The sequence below is a fragment of the Lycorma delicatula genome, chromosome 3 (assembly GCF_047948215.1).
Source record: "Lycorma delicatula isolate Av1 chromosome 3, ASM4794821v1, whole genome shotgun sequence".
NCBI lineage: Eukaryota > Metazoa > Arthropoda > Insecta > Hemiptera > Fulgoridae > Lycorma > Lycorma delicatula.
The window spans coordinates 180,601,846-180,623,538 of NC_134457.1; the positions used below are offsets into that span (position 1 = coordinate 180,601,846).

Sequence of the window (21,693 nt, forward strand, 5' to 3'; positions counted from 1 at the left end):
TTCATTTCAGTTGCAATTATTTTATTGAATTTATTTAATTATGTATAGCCGTTTGTAAAACTTCATACAGGAAGAAAAATACAATCCTGTTTATAGTCATGCCTTTAAGCAAGTAGTCAAATGACTGTATACTGTAAAGGTTCCATTTATTTTCATAATAACAAGTAGTACACTGTAATTTTGTTCTTTATGTGAATTCTCGGTTTTTTAATGTAATGTAAATAATACAATTTTTCAAAAATATTAATAAGCATTATTTTCCTAACCTTTTAATTAAATATTTAACTTTAACCTCTTTGGAGAGAGATAAATAATTCTATTATTTCATATACAAATTATGTTTACACGGTTTTGTTGGCTCATATACAGTAATTTTAATAATAGACATAAAATAATTAGGTAGCATGTAATTGCATGTACTTGTTATGTAGCTAGTAATTGCATGTTCTTTATGTAGTTTAGAAATATAACTGTTTTATTGTAAAAAAATGTTTTACTAACATTGACTAACTTACTAACATTAATTACACTAATTTAAGTTTAGATGATGGGTATTTTATGCATATCATTCATTCTGCTGTATTTGAGTCGCATATCTAAATTTAAATGTAATATAATTTGATTTTCAAGTATTAAATTAGAACTGTGTCATCAAAGAGGTTAAATTATAATATAATTGATTTTAAGGAAGAGGGTATATGAACCACTTAACAGAGTGTTTAGTTTATTATTTTTATTGCAATTTTTTTTTTTTAAATAAATAGAAATTTGTGATTTAATTCATAGTATTGGTTTTTTTCAATCGTTTTAAATCTGTTTAAAATTTTCCTTAACTTTCCTGTATGCTTCGTCTATTTTACCAATGTTCATTTCTCTTTTCACTTCTGAACACTTTTCTTTAATCCACTCTTCTTTCGCTAGTTTGCACTTCCTGTTTATAATATTTATTAATCGTCGATAGTTCCTTTTACTTTCTCCATCATTAGCATTCTTATTTTCTACGTTCATCCATCAGCTGCAATATATCATCTGAAACCCATGGTTTACTACTAGTTCTCTTTGTTCCGCCTAAGTTCGCTTCTGCTGGTTTAAGAATTTCCTTTTTAACATTTTCCCATTCTTCTTCTACATTTTCTACCTTATCTTTTTTACTCAGATCTCTTGCGATGACCTCCTCAAAAATCTTCTTTACCTCCTCTTCTTCAAGCTTCTCTAAATTCCACCGATTCATCTGACACCTTTTCTTCAGATTTTTAAACACCAATCTGTATTTCATTATCACTAAACTATGGTCACTATCAATGTCTGCTCCAGAGTAAGTTTTGCAGTCAACGAGTTAATTTCTAAATCTTTGCTTAACCATGATATAATCTATCTGATACCTTGCAGTATCGCCTGGCTTTTTCCAAGTGTATATTCTTCTATTATGATTTTTAAATTGGGTGTTGGCAATTACTAAATTATACTTCGTGCAAAACTCTATAAGTCGGTCCCCTCTTTCATTCCTTTTGCCCAGCCCGTATTCACCCACTATATTTCCTTCCTTGCCTTCTCCAATGCTTGCATTCCAATCTCCAACTATTATTAAATTTTCATCTCCTTTTACGTGTTTGATTGCTTCATCAATCTCTTCGTATACACACTCTACCTCATCATCATCATGGGCGCTTGTAGGCATATAGACGTTAACAATCGTTGTCGGTTTAGGTTTTGATTTTATCCTTACTACGATGATTCGATCGCTATGCATTTTGAAATACTCTAAACTCTTCCCTATCTTCTTTTCATTACGAATCCTACTCCTGCCTGCCCATTATTTGAAGCTGAGTTAATTATTCTAAAATCATCTGACCAAAAGTTGTTTTCCTCTTCCACCGAACCTCACTAATTCTTACTACATCTACATTTATCCTCTCCATTCCCCTCTTTAAATTTTCTTCCTATCAACCTTTTTTAAACCTTTAACATTCCACGCTCCGACTTGTAGAATGCTATTTTTTAATTTTCTGGTGACCCCTTCCTTAGTAGTCCCCACCTGGAGATCCGAACGGGGGACTAGTTTACCTCCGGAATATTTTACCAAGGAAGGCGCTTCCATTACTGCTATATGAAAATGCAGAGAGCTACATTTTCTTGGAAAAAAAGCAGCTGTAGTTTTTCATTGCTTTCAACTGCACAGCACTCAGAGGACTGAGTGATGTTGATTTGGCCGTTTAAGTCGTCCTGACTTACGCCCTTAACAACTACTGAAAGAGCTGCTGCCCTCTTTCAGGAATCATTCCTTAGTCTGGCTCTCAACAGATACCTCTCCAATATGGTTGCACCTTCGGTCCAGCTAGTCTGTCGTTTTAGTTTCTGCTTTTGTCTTTGTGAAGTTAATTAAGCATTCTGAATCTCCAAATCATTTCATTGTTTGCATAGACTAGTCAAATTGAAATTAAATCTTTGAGCAGGATTTTTATCAGAATTGCCACATTACGCTATTATGATGTTATAAAGACCGTATCGGAAGTGGATGTGGCACAAACGTAGAAACTCTTTAGGAGGGCTACCGTGTCCAAGCATCAGCATCTCAAAGGGATCAGCCAAAAGATCCTACCCTATAGGGAGTAAGGAAAAGGCCTCACGCTGTCCTTGACGAATCACCGTGATTGGCAAGACCACGAGAAATCGATTAACCCAAACCGGGACGGTAGCCTCGCTATCGAGTGTTGTCATCCTTTTTTTTTTGTAGTTGATGAACGGACGTAACACCGATTGAAATCGTCGGAAACTCCAAGTCAGATGGTAAGATCAAAACGTAAGACTTCGCAACCTCCAAAGAGTATGCATTTCTGCCAGACCGAAAGGCCCTCAATGGACTTACTGAAAGGGAATCGCGCCGGGAGAAAGACGCACATATTTTGCTAATCTTCCGAGGAATAATCTAAATAAAAAATATTCAAAACCGGATCGCAATACCCAACTCCGTCCATCTTAAAAATAACAAAAAATATATAACCGCCATTAAATACCCATAAGATAATTAGAAAGATACACCAGCAAGGGACCCAGGTCGAAGCTCTGCGATTAGTAAGGGAGAAATTCCTCCTATACCCTTGTGATCCGATCCGTATTTGATTAGAACGCCACAAATCCTTGATAAAATGACCGTTATGCATACGGGAATTTTACGCAAAGTGTTAAAAAAAATTGCCAGATGAAATTTGAATATTAAGAAAAGACAATAATTTTAGTAAATTTACAATACAAAAATTATGGTATATAAACAAAACTTTGCCAAATACTTTTACGAAGCAATACGTTTTCAGTAGATGTTTCTAAGATACTAAATATTTCCACAGTTGCGATTTATGTAATAAACGATTGTTATTGACTCAGCCCAAAATTAGTGATATATTCTTGCGTAAGCGTTGAGGTAATTCATTGAGTTACGGAAATTTTGGAGGTACAGTTTTTAAGACGTTGGCATTACTGAATGATGACAGAAGAAATCAAAACGAGTTTTTTGGAAGGTTATGTGGTAGGTTTTGTTACATTACTCTGTTGTTTTACAACTTATCACAATTACTTACTAGTGAGTGTGATTTTTGTATCTATTTTGTACATATTGTTTATCTCTTCATAAAATAAGTTAATAATTATAACCTAATTTATTTTCTAGTAATTATTTTATTACTGTTTGTAATACGCATATTAATTTTATTTATTTATTTTTTTATATCACCATGTTTGTATTATTTATTATATTATTTATTTCGCTCATTTGTTGTTTAATTACGCAACACTTTTGATATTAAAATTTATGGTTAGTTTGAAAGAAGAAAAAAATACTTCGGTTAAACAACCTTTTTTGTTTATATGAAAAAGATTATACAATTTGTCTTCATTAATTTATGTTAAAGCTTTTTGTTTATGCTCAAACAAATTAGTATTTAAGTATAGCACATCTGTATCTTATAGCAGCAGAATTAGTTGTTCAGCATAATTTTCAGTGTATTACATTTATCTGCTTTATTAAGCAATTTTAATGAAATATATGAACAGTGTATTAATTTAACTAGTAATAAAATATTAGGGTAATTCTGAGCAATTACTGGATCACCTTAAATCTTTTTTTCATATTTTAATATACCATTGTAAATATGCTTAGGATCAGGAAAACACAAGTTCTAAATATTGAAAAGCATGTTTAGACAGTAAGTGGCTTGTGCAAGGTCAAGGTTCATGCCATGTTATCATTGTCAAATAGCTGTCAGTTTCATGAGTTATGGCGACTTGTTCAGATGGTAATCCATTAAGTGGAGGGGTTAAGGTTAAGTAAAGTTTTGGTTAGAGTTAATGTTTTAAAGTTTTGTGGAGAGAGGTATAAATCATAAACCACAAGCAGTTATTTACTTGTTACTTTAAATTATATTTTTTTTTTTTAAGGTTTTTTTGTTTTTCATTATTTTAAGGTATTTAAAAAAGTTATTAAAACTTCTCACAGTTGGAGTCAGTTATTGAAGAGACTGATGGGGCTCTTTGTATGCTGTTTATCTTTTGCACACATGACTAGTAAGACGGAACATCTGGTGTAGTCTTTCTTTGTAGTAACTATATCTTAGTGAAGATATAGTTGGGTGAACTAGACATAAGTTCTGTCTAGTATCCTACGAGTTGGTATTATGTATTGCCATATCCTGCTAATTTATTCCCAACATCTCTCTGCAAAAGTCTAACATTAATACTAATTCTTTCACAAAACTGATACTAATTGATTAGACTACTGATAACACAGCATTTACTTTGACCTTGCACAGATCCTTCTGCTTTGTGAAATTTAGATCTTGTGCTTTCCTGATCTCAAGTGTTTCTACCTTGGTGTATTAAAGTATGAACAAAATTGAAGCTGATCAAGTAATTGCTCAGAATTACCATAATTAGAATTTCAAATTAATTTGGTTTTTAATAAAGAAAATTTCTTTTATAAAAGATAATAGTATTTGTTTACTCTTAATTACATTACATTTCAGAATTTGTTGTAATGCCGATTGAATGGTCAGCAATGTTATTAATTATTGCTAAGTGACACTTTTTCTTTTTAATCACCCTAGACTTAAAGATTTTTGCTGTTTAGGGTTACTAACATTTAATAGGTGATATTAAAAAGTATTTTACATTAGTTCTATTTCATCTGGGTTTATTTGCATCTCTGTAAAATATTGAGCACTTTTATGTTAACACCATTCATTTTTTTATCCTTATCAATACACCAGATGTGGTTTTTAAACACATACAAGGTTGTAAATATAGTAATGAGACTGGTTCAGAAAAACTTTTTATTTAAAATCCAATTATGTATGCATTGTATCGCTTTCCCTTGGGAAGGCATGCAACATTTCAAATGGTTTTCCTACTTTTCATAGCAGTGTTGGAACTTAGAAACTGGAATATCCTTCAGATGGTCGGTTACTTTTTTTTCTACTGTTCCAAAATGGTATCTTATGAGGTGATTTTTAAAGTTGGGAACAGGAAAACATCGCAGGGACTCAAGTCAGATGATTAAGGTGGTTGAGGAACTACAAGAATGCTTTTCTTTGCCAAAAACTCATTAATTGAGAGTGCATTGTCATGATGCAGTATCCAGTTAGTTGTCTTTGATGGCTGGTTTCACATGGGCAATTCTTTTCCGTACTCTTTCAAGAATTTCTCGAAAACATATTGATTTACAGTCTGTCTTGTAGGCAAATACTCCTTATGGACAATGCCATTACTATCGAAGAAACAAATTAGCATGGTTTTGATTTGCTCATTTTTACTTTTTTGGGATGTGGTGAGTTTGAAGTGTGCCACACCTTGCTCTGGCATCTTGTTTCTGGGTCATACTCAAATATCCAAGATTCATCACCAGTGATAACATTTTTAAAAAATCAGGATCAGTTTGAATTTGATGTAGAAGATAGCAGCACATTTCCCTGTTGTGTTTCTGTTCAACATTGAGGTTTTTTGGGGCCAATTTTGTACAAATGTTTTTCATGTCCAATTCATTTGTCAAAATTTGATGGACTGTGGTATGGTTCAAATTAAATTGTTATGCAGTCCTTCTGACAGTTAATCGCCAGTCGTACCATATCAAGTCTCTGATTTGCTCAACATTGTCGTCACTTTTTGGTGTTAATGGTCTTCCAGAGCGTGGATCATCCACAACTGATTCCCGGCCATCTGAATATGCTTTAAAAAAAAACTGCGCTTCTGCTGTCAGAAGCGCAGTTTTTTTTTAACACTCTGTAGTGTCATCTCCATACATCCTTTTCAATTTTGAAAAAGTTTTAGTAGCATTCTCACAGAGTTTAACACAATACTTGATTGCACAACATTGCTCATCAAATGAGTATCACTCATTTTTGTAACGCACAACAAAAACTTGTTTCACAAAATGTTTGTTTACTCCTCATGTAGCAACAATAGACTAAAATTATTAATACTGAATGTAAATCAGTTTGTTCATATAACCATATGTTCACTAGTAACTTTACAGTGTTGCCACTTTGGCCGCCAAAAAAACTAATCTCATTTCTTTATTTACAGACCTCGTAAATATGAATTTAAAATTAAAAGTTAAATCTCTTTAATAGGAGAGGATTTTGGATAGTCTAAAAAATACATTCTTTGAATCAAATTTAGGATTGTAATACAAAGTTGCCCACTACTCTTTGTTCAGACTCAATACTAACTATAAATTAGAATTGGTTGCAATTTTAGAGATTGTTTAATATTTTTAGAGTGGTTAGTGATGTCATGCAAAATACATTAAAACCTTACTTCCATTGCTAATTTTTATCCCCTTAATTAGTTATTGTGCTTAATTCTATAAGAAGAATTAATCTATTTGATATAATTTTAGAAGTAGTAGTGAAATTCCATAATCTTACCCTCTTCTGTTTTAAAAGTATTTATAAAGATTATGAATACTTATAATCCTGAATTTGTATTCATTATATAAGTTTGGTGTTGAATAGGAAGTTCAAACTAATACTCTGAATTTATGGTACTTTTAGTAATGATGTGGTCAAAAATAACATACTTTGCAAATGTTTGAATTTTGTTAGATATTTATCTAAATATTAATGTATATAATTTGTTATTGCCTTTCATTTGGGTTGGAGGATTTTATGTTTTCTGGAATATTGTGAACATAATGTATTGATTATTTATTTTAAATGATAGTATTTTTATTTTCTCATTTTTTGAACAGTTATTTTGATAACAGATTGATTTTTAAACCAGTTAAGGATTTATTCCTTTTTTTAGGTTAATAGAAAAAAACTAATAATTAGTATTTCGTTACTGAAAATTATGAAAAAAAAAGGTTTTCTATTCAGTCATGTTATAGCAAAAAAACTAAAGCCGAATTTTTTTGACGTGACAACGACTTCGATGAACGCCGGCAGCACGCACGAAAAATTGTCCCGTTATGCCTGAGCCGAGCCGAACCGTCGTGCAATGGAATAATATACTATCATGTCAAGCAGGTTTTGGCGGGCTTTTCAAAAACAGCATTTACATGAATTTGATTTATGATTTCAATTTCATCGTTTTAAATTGACACTTTATCAACATTGATTTGATTAAAGTTTATTTCTATAACAAATTGCTCATAATTATTTTTTAACAAATCATTCAATTTAAACTTGCAAAAATTATATTAGCTAATTAAACAATCACTTCGATTCAATTTGTTTGTTTAAACAAGTAATTTGTTAAAACATCCAAATCATGGATGAACTTAATTAATTGGTATTTTCATCTAGCCCAAAGCCAGTTTCTCAAAAAACATGTGTTTACTTCATAAGGATAAAAAGTTTTTTTTTTTTTGCGACATTACAATCAAAGGTAGACGAATATAGCGGGGCGCTTCGCGCCCGCGATTCTTTTTTAATTATTTATTAACTTTCTTTAAAAATTTAACATGTAATCTGTCATATGGACAATATAAAAAAAATGAGTTTTACTTAAAATTGGATTAAGTCCTACCCTACTAAAAGCACTTGTATGTATATCTGTCTGTGTATGCGTTCCTCTTAGCTGAGAACATGCTTTCATTATCGAACATACTGCCCGTCAAAAATCATGTTTTTTTCTTAAATGTGTATAAGCAATAAGTAAGAAGAAGCAACACCAGCAAATAAGAGAAAAAAGAAAGAACATATTTACATGGTTGAACATACTGCCTGTCAAAAAATCATAAAGTTTTTCTTAAATATTTATATACAATAAATAACAACAGGAATAATAATAATTGCAAAATAAATTAATAAATTTTACTATCGTAATTCATTCATTCAATATCGTAGCAGATTTTACCCGATACAAATAAATCTATGCTGAAAATACTATGGATTCACTAATACCATAATAATAATAAATAAAACACAATAGAAAATAACAAAAGTATAAATAATGAGGGTTTAAAATCCTCATTATTTATACTTTTCATTATTCAATTACTTTACTTTTATATTTTTTCATTATTTATTCTTTTGAAGGATAAAAATAATGAGAGCTTGCTTTCATTTAGAATCGTAAACATGATTTTTTTTTCGGCCTTGAAATTACAATTAAACATACATATAGGTAAAATACGTGAATCAAATCAAATGGTAAACAATAAAGGTCAAAATTAGAATAAACAATAATGGTCAAAATTAGAAGAATTTTGAATCCTATATTTCCTCCTTAGCGATTTATTGATTTTAAAGCTAACTTCTCTTTTGTTATTGTGTCAAGGAAAGTTATTTCATATTACGATACTTCGTTTCGTAAACTGGATATAATATACTATATAAATTATAAATAAATAATATATAACTATATATATAAATAAATTAATTTAATTTAATTTATATTTAAGCTTCCAGCTCTCATATTGAGTGAATTTACATGTGAATATTATAGATCTTAATGAAAATGTTGAGAGTGTGCAATCTTTAAAAGATGCCTAAACCGATCTAAACCAAATTTAATTGGAAAGATTTGCTGCTATTTTTTCGCGTTTCCGTGATCAATTTTCATCATTCAAAAAATAATTTTACTCAAGAGGTAATCAATTTTGGACACCTAATAATCCCATTCCTAGACGTTAGCGTTAGTTTTAGAAATCTGTCTGTTTTTTTACAATTACCATCTGTTTTTTTAAAAACATTCTTTTTAATAGTTTAATTTAAAATCTGTCAGCGTTAGTTTTAGAAATAATAATAGCTTTGATTAAAAAACATAATAAATGAACATTTTTTTGTAAATAAAAATTATAAATTTATGATTTCGCTATTGTATATTTTATCGAACTCCTTAAGTTTGCTATAAGGTTCTGTTTATGACGAAGTTTATTGATAATCGTCTAGTATGCCTTCAGCTCTTTGGGGTCGATTTACATTGTCGGTCTTTGCAATACGTTGTCACGCTCAAATCTCGTGCGAAATGTAGTTCTACACAAACCAATGATTTAAAAAAAAATATTACAGCCATTTCTGTTAACAATAAAAAAAAAAAAAACTGGCAACAAAGTTGTTATACTTTACTGGCATTGGTTATTCATTCTTATATAGTGGAAGCCAAAAAGATTCTACCAAAAAATGTATAACCTAATGTGTAACATAGTTAATGTTACTATGTAATATACAGGGTTATCATAAAAGAATGGTGCGGTTTCAGTAATTCATAGGAAGATTGTAGGGAAATTTCTAGATATTATATTGGTATCCCTGAAAGCCTCCAACCCAAAAGTTTGTTTATCAGTAGTTGTAATGTTTATCAGAATTGTAACCACAACGTCAGTTCTTGTATTGTTGTTGCGGAGAGTTTAGTGAGTTACTATGTTCTCGGATAAAGATAAAGCAAAGTGTGTTTTATTGATGTCTGAATTAAAATTCGTAATTTTAGTTCAACGTGCGTTTCGACGTGAATTCGGAATATATCCACCACACAAAAATAACATAACACGTTGGTTCAAACAATTCAAAGAAACTGGATCAGTTAAGAAACAGAAATCAACCGCCAGACCAAGTGTACCAGACGAAACGGTTGAACTAATTAGACAATCGGTAATTAGAAGTCCTGGGAAGTCCATCTCCCGTCGAATTAGGTATTCCAAAATCAACAATTCACAAAGTTTTACATAAAAAACCGAAATTACACGCTTATAAAATCCAGATACTGCAGGAATTGAAACCTGATGATTGTGTAAAACGTTACAATTTCGCTGTTGAAATGTCGGACAGAATAAGTGAAAACGAATCATTTTTAGATGATATAATTTTTACAGACGAAGCTACATTCCATGTGAATGGATGCGTTAACAGACACAATTCACGAATATGGGGCGCTGAAAACCCACACGCAAGTATTGAGAAACAACGCGATTCGCCTAAAGTTAATGTTTGGTGTGGTGTGATGAAAAATCGTGTATAGGGCCTTTCTTCTTTGCTGAAAAAAACAATTAATGGAGTTGTGTATCTTGACATGTTTACCAATTATTGCTTTCCTCAGCTGGATGAACTCGAAAACATTCATCAACTTCATTTCCAACAAAATGGTGCTCCCCCGCACTTCAATGCATTGGTCACGGACGCTTTGAACGAAAAATTTGGAGATCGATGGATAGGCCGGCAAGGACCCATACTTTGGCCTCCAAGGAGTCCAGACCTGACAGCTTGCGACTTTTTCTTGTGGGGGTACATCAAAAGCGTTGTTTATACGCAAAAACTTCGCGACCTAAACCACTTAAAAAACAGGATTAATGAAGCAATGACAACCATTAACGAAGAAATGTTAACTAATGTTTGGAGAGAAGTTGAGTATCGTTTGGACATTTGTCGAGCGACTAAGGGCGAACATACTGAAACTTATTAATTATATAAAAAAATGTTTGAGACAACAAATTTGAAAAATAAAAAACATAAACTGTAAGTAATTCTGTTTTAATTAAACCATGTTCAAAACCGCATCATTCTTTTATGATAACCCTGTATAACATTACCTAAGATTTTTTTGGGGTGAATTATGATATTTTATTGTAATATTATTATTGAAAGTTAAAATAAACTGAACAAATCCGATGTGGACACCACACGACTTACTTGTACACCTATTAAATTACTTATACACATTTTTTAAAATGAGAAATACATAAAATTTTATTTCAATAATATCTTCTATGAAAGTTGGATGATCGGAATATCTGAGAAGAAAAGATTAGAAGCTTTTGATTTATTTATTTAGCGTATGGCACTAAAACATAACACCAATTACAGTAAAAATTACAAAGATTTAACAAACTAATATATGCTATCGATTCTTGAGTCGCTATCAGGAAATCTTCAGGATTCCCTTCATAAGCTGTTAGAGCAAACTTCTGTGATTTGTCTGATAATTTGATTTCCACCACACTCACAAAGGGGTGTCGGTGTTTTACCACATTTATACAGGAAATAGGCGCACCTACCATGCTTTTCAAATGCAGTGTTATAGGAGAATGTTAAAAATCAGATGTGTAAATAAAATGACAAATGAATTGGTGTTGCGGCAGATTGATGAAGAAAGAAGCATTTGTAAAAATATAGTTAAAAGAAGAAACAGACTTATATAGGCCACATATGAAGACATCCTGGATTATTCGCTTTAATACTGGAAGAACAGGTAGAAGGGAAAAATTGTGCCGACAGGCAATGTTTTGAATATGTAAAATAAATTGTTATGGATGTAGGCTGTATGGGGTATACCGAAATGAAAAGACTGGCTCTAGATAGGGAATTTTGCAGAGCTGCATCAAACCATTTTTGACTGAAGACAAAAAAATAACTAATGATTTTTTTTCTTTTTTGTTACTGAATTATTAATCATCGTAAACATTTTTTACAATGAAAAGTTAATAATTATTAATAAATAAATAAATTTAAATTAAAAAAAAAGAGATAAGTCTGATTTGAACAGATATGCCTTCCCCTAATATTCAAATATTTTCATTAATTAAAATTTTATTTGGCTATAACTCTGGAACCAATAAAAATAAGTACCACTTATGATATATTGTTGAAGAGCTCTCAGTGAAGGCTTATTATTGTAGTTAAGTAAAAATCCAAAGTTTTTTGTATTTGTACACTTTTGTTCAGTCGATTGCCATCAAAAGGAGAGATACACTAATAGAAGTTATAACGATCATAAATTCAAAATTCTACGGCTAATTTGAGTTATGCTAGATACATACAGACTTCACGCCGAAACTAGTCGAAATGGATATTTCCGTTGAAATCTGAAAACCGAAATGTTTCGCGATCACAATACTTTACCACAACGAAGTAAAAAGTTTTAAAAAATTCCAAAATTTGATATTTTTAAACTTTGTTCAGCCTCCCTACCCTCATTTTTGCTCACAAAGTAATTTTTTTAGATTGTTTGCACTGCTACTATGTACAAAATGTGGTTAAAAAATATCCAATAAGTAAAAAGGTAGTTTTTTTTCTATTTTTGGGGAAAGGAGAGAATTTGGGGGCCAATTATTTTAAAAATTGAAAAATAACTATGACACATATACTGAGCTTAATATAAAGTTGAGTTTTATTTGCAAAATTTGAGAAAATTCACCCCCTAAAGTAAGTACAGTAAATGTCGTTTATAGTGACCTCCAAGGAAGAGACGAGTTTAGGTCATTAAAATCGGTAGTCACAATAACCGATGTTTAGGTAGCTTAGTGGTACTACTTTAATATGCCATCTACACGGGTATTGTAATACAGTAATAATAATTATTATTAGAAATAATAATAATTAATTTTCCGCAAAAATATTATAAAAAAAACAAACAAAAGTACGCAATAATAAATACAAATACGGTGTAGAGTAAAACAAGATAGATAAAATTGTAAAAATTACATTTTCTGCAAAAAGTCGGTTATTTTGCTTTGTTTGGAACATTTTGTGTTGTAATACAGTTTTGAAGGTTATTTTCTAAATCCAAACAAACTCTCTTGGTTTTTCATTAGAAACTTCTGTAAAACTAAGAAACCGACAAACGGTTTTCATTTCCGCTAAAACTTTTGGAAGATTTGGCGGGTTGATGTCTTTATCGTTACCTTTGTTGTCATTAACTACGTCCCCGTTTATTTCTATCAGTACTTAAGCCACTACATCATCTGCTACAGTTAAATGCATTTCTAAATCTTTTCCAACTTTATGATATTCTTCAAACAATGCATTTGACAACGATTGGTTGTGCAGAGTTATTGCCCCATTCCGCTAAAGATTCTTCATATGCAACGTCAGTAACTTCGCTAAGCTGTGGTCAGAATAGTTATTTGTGTTTGCTTTTTTTTAATTTAAATTTTGAATCATTTGTAAAATTAGGTTTTTTTGCCTTGATTTAAGGGCTGTAAGACCACTTGTTTTCAGTGGTAAGAATAGTAACATTATACACCGAAGATTTTCGACGATGAGCCGGACACTTGTCAATGAGCAGCAATATTTTATAATTTTCAATATTTAATTCACGGTCCCATTTTTGTAACCGAGACGTAAAGATATCACTTGTCATCCAAGCCTTCTTGTTACTTTCGTACATAACAGGAAGCGATTTCAAACTTTTAAAACGGGTTTAGTACTTTTCTCTACAACCAAAAGTTTTTTTTGTCAGTTTCAGTCATATTTGTAGCAATTAGTAATGTTAGTCATTCTTTTGATAATTTTTCATCGTAACACGTTTCACCATTAAACCTAAGGGTTCTTTCTGGCGTCAGTTTAAAAAAGACGGAATTCATCAACATTACAGATTTCTTCGTCCAAATAGCCTTCTTTTAATTCTCGCCAAATGGTTTCTAGACATTTTTCTGACACACTGGTCGGAGTTGCTGCGGCCTCGCCACTTATTTTCCCCGATACAATATCGTGACGCTTTGTATCAAACGTTGTATTCAAGCTGAAGTTATTTCACGTGGCCTACCGAATTTTTCAGAAAAATCGTTCACCTTAGCTTCCAATATAGGCCGTTAATAGGGATATTACTAGTTCTCTGGTATTTAAATCATTTTAACAGTGCTTGGTCTACATCATTATGTTGACTAGGCTGTAATTTTTTTTGATTTCACACTATCTGTTTCAAACTTTTTTCTAATTTTTTCACGGTTCTTCCATATCACCAATGTTGTTGAATGAGCTACGCCTAATTCTTGGTTGATCTCCTTATTTCGCCATTCTCTAACCTCCTGATAATGTGTGCCTTTTCCTCTATCGTGAATGTTTTTTTACGAAGTCATAATTTAATCACTATTGAATGAATTTCACAGGATACGTAAAATAAAATATTGTACCCATACAATATGATACACTCACGGCAAAATATTAATAACAACTGAATCTGACTGCTTCAGTTTACAATAATATGGTACATGAAGAAGGTAAAAAAAAGAACTACAATACATATGTAAGAAAAAAAGAACCATCAAAATATTTCTGTAGCTATAGTGTAGATATACTACATTACTGACAAGTCACTTTCATCCGTCATTATAAGCGATAAAATTTTGCATTGCAGTAGAAAATATAAGTCATAATAACCAATATGTTACTTTCTTTTTCTTTTTCCTGTTTAGCCTCTGGTAATTACCATTCAGATAATACTTCAGAGGAGGAATGAGGATGATCTGTATGAGTGTAATTGAAGTGTAGTCTTGTACAGTTCGACCATTCCTGAGATGTGTGGTTAATTGAAACCCAACCACCAAAGAACACTGGTATCCACGATCTAATATTCAAATCCGTGTAAAAATAACTGACTACTAGGACTTAACCAATATGTCACTACAACTGATGTAATTATAAACAATATACATACTATATTTATGTATTAACAGCAAACCAACCAAGAGACAAGTTTTTGGTCACTATATCTGATGTCACTGTAAGCGATACTTACTGTATTTACCCATCCCTTGGAAATATTGACCCCCAAACTTAGACAACAAATTGCCCCCACGTACACGAGTTTCTGTACCAAATTTTATCAAAATTTGTTTATCCAGTCAAAAGCTATTAAGCTTCAAACATACAATAACAACTACATACATATATAGAACATTACCTCTACTTTTTTAGTGTCTCTGGGTCATGAAACATCAAGAAATGCAACCAATATCCCATTTTTTGACTGATTACCATGCTTTCCTTTTTGTAGCATAGATGTAGAGCTATGATGCCAGGAAAGTGAAAACTATGAAAGCTTTTAATGTAAAAAATTAAAAGGTAATCAGCGTTGTAAACGTAATTTTAAGTTGTCAATTTTTGTGAGTTAACATTATGGCTGGTATTATTTTATTATTGTTTTCTTTCAATCATTACTATTACCGTTATCATTTTGTTTTTACAGTGTGCATGTGATATTGTTGCAAGTAAAGGCAGTTACTTTTTTATGGATTTGAATACTAGATCTTTGGTGGTTGGGTTTCAATTAGTAACACATCTCAGAAATGGTCGACCCGAGACTAAAAGAATACACTTCATTTACATTCATACATAGCAATCTCATTCATCCTCTGAAGTAATACCTTTTGGTGGTTCCAGAAGCTAAACAGAAAAAGAGAGTTCAAAATGTTCATAAAGTTTCATTGACAGCAACTAATGTCAGATTTTTGTTTTGGCCAAAAAGTTGCAGTTAGATATGTTAATTTTGCTTAAAATGCATATTATTAAATAACAATAAAAAAGAGATTTAAATAGTTTCTGCAAGGGTCACGTGTGATGATTTTTATATTGGGTCCTTTCTGTTTTGATGAAAACAATGTGTTTGAAGTAATGAAAGAAATCTAAGACAAGAGCATCAATGGTTGTAATGCAGTTGAGAAGTTGCCATAGTGCTGTACATAATGATGTGAAAATGTGTTGTATTGGTCAAATATTTATAAAGAATTTTGCTTGTAGATAAGAAAAGTCTGTTTGTAAATCAACAGATGTTCATATTTCCTATTGAAATATGAATGATACTAGGAGACCATATTATGACTGGTTTAATGAGGTAATAATTTTTTTAACAATATAATCATAGGAAACAAGAGTTAATTTTTATGATTTTGCAAAATATTAATTGAATGTAAATTATCATCTCTCCATGATATAGAAATTTCATTCAGACAAAAGTGATGGAAAAGTCTTTTGGAAGACTTTTTTTGTTTACCACCATAAATTTATTCTGGAAGGCCAAGCCAAACAGTGAAGAGAATTTTATTGATATTGTGTATTGTACAGGGTATAATAAAATTGAAATGTTTGAGAAGTGAGAAACAAACTGTTATTTTTTTTTTGCATATTTAACTTGCTAACTACATTGATCCGTGCTGATCAAGAAGTATTTTGTATGGATTATTCGGCTTCTGGGATGTCCACCATACTCTCCTGATCAGGCATCAGCCAGTTTTCATTTTTTCTTTATGTGATGTAGACATCAGGGAAGTAATACTAGGGTGTGCCAATGGTTGCTGAATGAATGTGTTGCATTGAAGCAGCCAAATGAAATTATAAATATAGTACAGGAATATTTACAAAAAATTAATAAATACTGGTAAAAGTATATAGCTGTTGAAGGAAATATAATGCAAATCGTTTTAATATAATGCAATATCGTTTTAAATCGTTTTATAAAATAAATATAAAAACCTTTTGAAGTTATGTAGATATTTTTAAATTTTTTTTAAATGACTTTTTAATGTTCTTTATAATATTAATAATATATTAGAATTATCATATGTTTGTATGGCTTTATAGTGTCTTGTGTTCTTTCAGGTGGAAAATAAATTCTTATGTAATTTGCATTAGATTTTATTATATAAAGGAAGTAAGTTGGAACGTTGCTACAACTACAATAATAACTTATTTCAAGGTTAGGGTAATACTTTGATAGTAATTGTGTTAGCAGTAATTACTTGTTTGTGCATTCTGATTAGTAGTGTAAAGCTAGAAACCACTTATCAGTGCATTCTGATAAGTGGTGTGTAGTTCATCTTTAGAAGAAATGTTGTAAATAATTTGATTAGTATTATGTTGTGTAGTTTTAGATATTTTAGTTTATAGACAACATACTTAGAGATTACTTTAAAATATGTTTTATTGCATATTGAGCAATAGATATTACTTATTTTTGGTCTGAATCAAGTTTTTTAATAACACATAATTGTATTTTCATAGTCATTATTTCAGATAACAACTGGACAAGGAAGACAGATTTTTATTAAAATGGACATGAATTTTGGATGTTTGAAGAGAATATTTACTTTAACTGCAGGATAGTGAGATTGCTGTATAGACAGTTGATGTGGTCAACACTGTATCTATACCAATATCAATTGACCATCCTCTTTTCTAATATGTGTCTGAGATTCTTACCCATTTTAATGGAAATTTTCCTTTTATTTAGATTTCTATTTTTATTTTCGTAATTGAACATTTTAAATCATGTGTATACCACAAAGATGTTTTAAAATTTACATTGTAATGTAAAATATTTCCCATTTACTTATTATATAGTAAATATAGCTGTGTTTAAAGAAATATTTTTTTAAATAAAATCTGTTGGTGAAAAAAAAACTTAATTTTTTTTAAACATTCTTAGAAAATTCTTTTATGGTTTCTTAATAATGTTATGGAACATTGAAATTGTGCACTGAGAAAGCAGATAAATGTGTATGTGTAATTTTTTTGTAATTCTTCATTTTTGTTTTATTTTAAATAAACTGCAGCACAAAAAATAAAGTAGAAAAGAACAAGTTTTAAAATGGTATAAAACGTTTTTGTCAAATATTGAGTTTTAACTCTTCAAATACAAGCTTTTGTTTCTTGATACTGTGCTTAGAATATTGTAATAGGATATTTTTCATCAGCTGACCAAGTTCAGTTTATCTGTTATTTTAGAATTTGATATAATTTATTGAATGGTTCGATTGTGTAAATTTGTTATTATTATTCATTTAAGATATGTTCCAAGACGTAATTGCCGGTTTCATTTGATAGATTTTAACATAGTATTTGTTTGCAAGCACCAGAACATGCTTGTTGTTTTTATATAAATTCTGTATTTTAATTTGTATTCCTGTGTGGTTTATAATTTTTCATTAGTGTGTAACCTTTAATAATAACTAGTCAGAAATGTGTGGCCTTTTGATTTATTAATATTCTTTTATATTTATTCATAATTAACAGTTTCTGAGAAAGCATTTCCATTGTTTTGTTTGAATCTTATTCTTTAATTTATTTTTTATGTTAATACTGATTATTAAAAAATTATTTTGTTTTTTTTTCTGAATATTTAACTGCATAATTATGAAAGTAATTCCAAAAATACAGTGTTATACAAGATTTTTTAAATTTGACTTTTAGTAGAAAATGTAAAAATTTATGTGAATGTTATGCAGTTTGAATGAAATGATACTTAAAAGTATTAGCCACCAAGAATAGTTGTTACAAAAGATACCAAACCATTATTGAATGAGTGATTTTGGCTTCATTACTCTTGAAAATTACCAGAGAGTAGCATCTTTTTACTTGCAACAGGTTAAAAAGATATTCATCAAAATTGGGGAATATAACTAATTTTATTTAACACTTCTAGGGGTGGTTTTAAATTAAATTCGTAACTTAAAAATATAATGTTGTTATTACACTAATATTGATGTTACTAATATTTCTGAAAAATTCAGCTTTGCATCGCAACTAGAGGGAGATATTAAAAAAAAAAATGGCTGGTTTTGAAAAATCAGTTTGCACAACTTTCCACCTCCTTAGGGTGAGCATAGAAAAAAAGGATTGTCAAACAAAATTATATTTGCCTTTATACAAAAAAAACTATTTCTACAGTGGCAGCAATTTTTAAAAGTTTATGTAAATTATATAGAAAAATATTATTTTAGCCCGTTAAAAAAAATATTTATCAAACAAAAAATAGTGTCAAATGTTCAGTTTATTTTTATCTCACTTCTATAAATTATCTATTTTACTGATAAATTTATTGACATTATTTAATTACTAACTCCAACATAGAATTTGTGTACTTGTCTAATTTTATTAACTTTTAATATATTCTTACTAAACTGTGCAACATTTTCTTATTGGTAATCTAAAGCACTGTGTTTTCTTTGTGTGTGATTTATTATATTTTTAAACTGATATTTTGTTTACTTTTTATTTATATTTTTTGTTGTTGTTGTTGATGTATTCTTTAAATTATTATGGTTACCCTATTTGTAGTGCGCGCGCGCGTGTTTGTGTGTGTGTTCTGGGTGTGTTTGTTTATTAGACTTTAGTCTGTAGAATGTAGTTTAAAAATAGCTTATTTTTAATCTTTAATTTTTATTGTTTTATTATTAGTGTATTTTAGTGTATTTTTATAAGTAGTTAATAATAATATAAAAGTTTTGTCATTAGTGATAACGATTTGTTTGCATTCCTGTTCACTCTTAATTGCTGGTTTGTGAATTACTGCTATATGTATGGTTGTATGGTTTAATGAATTTGTTTATCATCATGCTATCTGCAATGTAATATTAAACATTGATTTGACTTAATCTTTTAACTTTTAATTGTAAAGTAAACTGATATTGAATTTATTAGTTACATGATAGTGTACATAATATTGCTACACAGTAATCAGATTTTTTTTTTAATGGATGTATTTTATTTTCTGTGTATAAGAAAACTTTAAAACTGTAAAAGATTAATGGTTATAAAATGCTCTGATTTTATTTTTCTTGTTTTATACATACATATTTGTTGTTGACCTTCAGTAACTGTACGCATTTGAGGTTAAATAATATATGAAAGAGAATTCATCTTTATTCTTCACATATCAAGTTTATCATTTTGATTAAATTGTGTAACTTTTTTATTTGTATGTTTTTTTAACCATTAAGTATAAATTAAATTTGCCCTTTTTTGTAGGCTTATTGAATGGATTTGTGGACTTGCTAATTGTAAAAGCCTTTTGGTAATTTTTACTGTCAATGTTTTATATTTATATGAAATTTACTTTTGTATATGAAATTTTATGTTGTATCATTACAAATCATTTTTCTTCCATGAATGTCTTTTATGGGTTAAAAATTGTGATAAAAAATTATGCCAAAACTTATTAAAACTTAATTGATTTAATTACACTTCCTAGTATTAAACCTTTTGTTTGAAGTTGTTAGAAATGTATGTGATTTATCATATTTATTTTACCAATGAATGAATTATATATCATTTCAGTTGATGACTAAATTTGCTTAAACTTTCAAAATAGAAATTATAAATAGTTAAAACTACAGTGTTAGATATGTTTTAGATATGCTTGTGTAATTATATATATCTATCTGCCTATTATCAAGACTTAAATGATGCTTACAATCTGTAATGACAGATAGAAAATCTGTCGAAAAGCAGTTTGTGTTAATGTAGAGTTTTTTAGAAGCAATTTTTTAAGGTTACATGGAGAAGAATAAAAACTAATGCTAGGATTCTGATTTGAAATTTAAATTATTGTTTAAAATAAATAGGATAAATACAGCTAATAACATTTTTTACTCTAATGTTTTACAGGAGAAGGGCTATAAATAAAATGACAGATCAGTTGAGATACGATGGCCGTGTAGTTGTTGTAACAGGAGCCGGTGCAGGTGAGTTTTATACAGTTAATTTTTTATTTAAAAATTATATTGTATACTACAACTAATAAATAAATATATTGTAGTATTTACTGATGTCACTAATTAAATTGATCTGTAAACTACTTATCTTCATTAACCAAATTCATATCTTTTGCATTGTATATGTAAATTAACCAAATTTTTTTTATAGTAGTAATTTCTTTGTAACTAATTTTCTTTGTTTTGCTTTAGTCATTGCATCTGAGATGATTGAATTTGAATGAATTTAGTTTTTTTACGAGAATGAATCAGAAATTAAAGAAAAATTATTTTCATTGAATGTATGTTTATTTTTAGGTCTTGGTAAAGCATATGCCTTACTGTTTGCTGAACGAGGTGCATCTGTTGTTGTTAATGATTTGGGTGGTGGAAGAGATGGTCAAGGAAAAAGCTGCAATGCTGCCGATGTTGTTGTTAATGAAATTAAACTTAAAGGTATGGTTTTTTAATGTAAGAATTATCTGGTAATTGAGTTTATAAAAGAGATAATTACTGTATTTTTGGGGGAAATTTTAAATTTAAAGTAGCTACTATAAATTAATTTTGTCTTATTCTGATCCTTTTATTCTTATTTCAATAAAGGAACATAAAAATGTCAGAGTTGTTATAAGCAAATTTGATTTCATTAGAAATTAATTTTATTTTCATCAATATGATTGAATGTACCTTCTGTAATATTGCATTCTTATTTTTTTAAGTTGTAAAGTAGGTTAAATTTTATTTGTTGAGATCCATAATCGAAAAGTCTGACTGAATTAATTTTATTTATTTATTATTTACTTTTATGAAGATATATTATTCATTTTTAAAAAAAACTTTTGACCTTTTTCAGTTATTCTTGGCAAAAATGTAAAAATGTTTGCTTATGTAAATTTTTTGTAAATATGAAAATATTTTTAAGAAGTATGTAAATTTTATTTACATGTAAAAATAAAATTTCAATCTACTCTTATGGAACTAGTTTACATATTTTATCTGGTCATATTTCATCTATTCTA

At 29.6% G+C, this 21,693-nt stretch overlaps 1 protein-coding gene across 8 annotated transcripts in view; it reads left to right on the forward strand.

Annotated features, from left to right (window-relative positions):
• The first annotated feature begins 3,457 nt into the window (after positions 1-3,457).
• Mfe2 (peroxisomal Multifunctional enzyme type 2) overlaps positions 3,458-21,693 on the forward strand; it is a 101,612-nt gene continuing 83,376 nt past the window's right edge. The window contains exons 1-4 of one of the 8 annotated variants that reach the window (XM_075361136.1): positions 3,480-3,523; positions 16,803-16,899; positions 20,589-20,665; positions 20,993-21,130. In XM_075361136.1, coding sequence (XP_075217251.1) covers positions 20,608-20,665; positions 20,993-21,130 — 196 coding nt within the window. In that variant the 5' untranslated portion in view covers positions 3,480-3,523; positions 16,803-16,899; positions 20,589-20,607. Of the gene's footprint in view, positions 3,578-16,802; positions 16,900-16,938; positions 17,037-19,413; positions 19,550-19,861; positions 19,996-20,588; positions 20,666-20,992; positions 21,131-21,693 lie in introns of those variants that run through there. The other 7 variants (XM_075361135.1, XM_075361133.1, XM_075361137.1 and 4 more) reach the window with 7 other exon arrangements.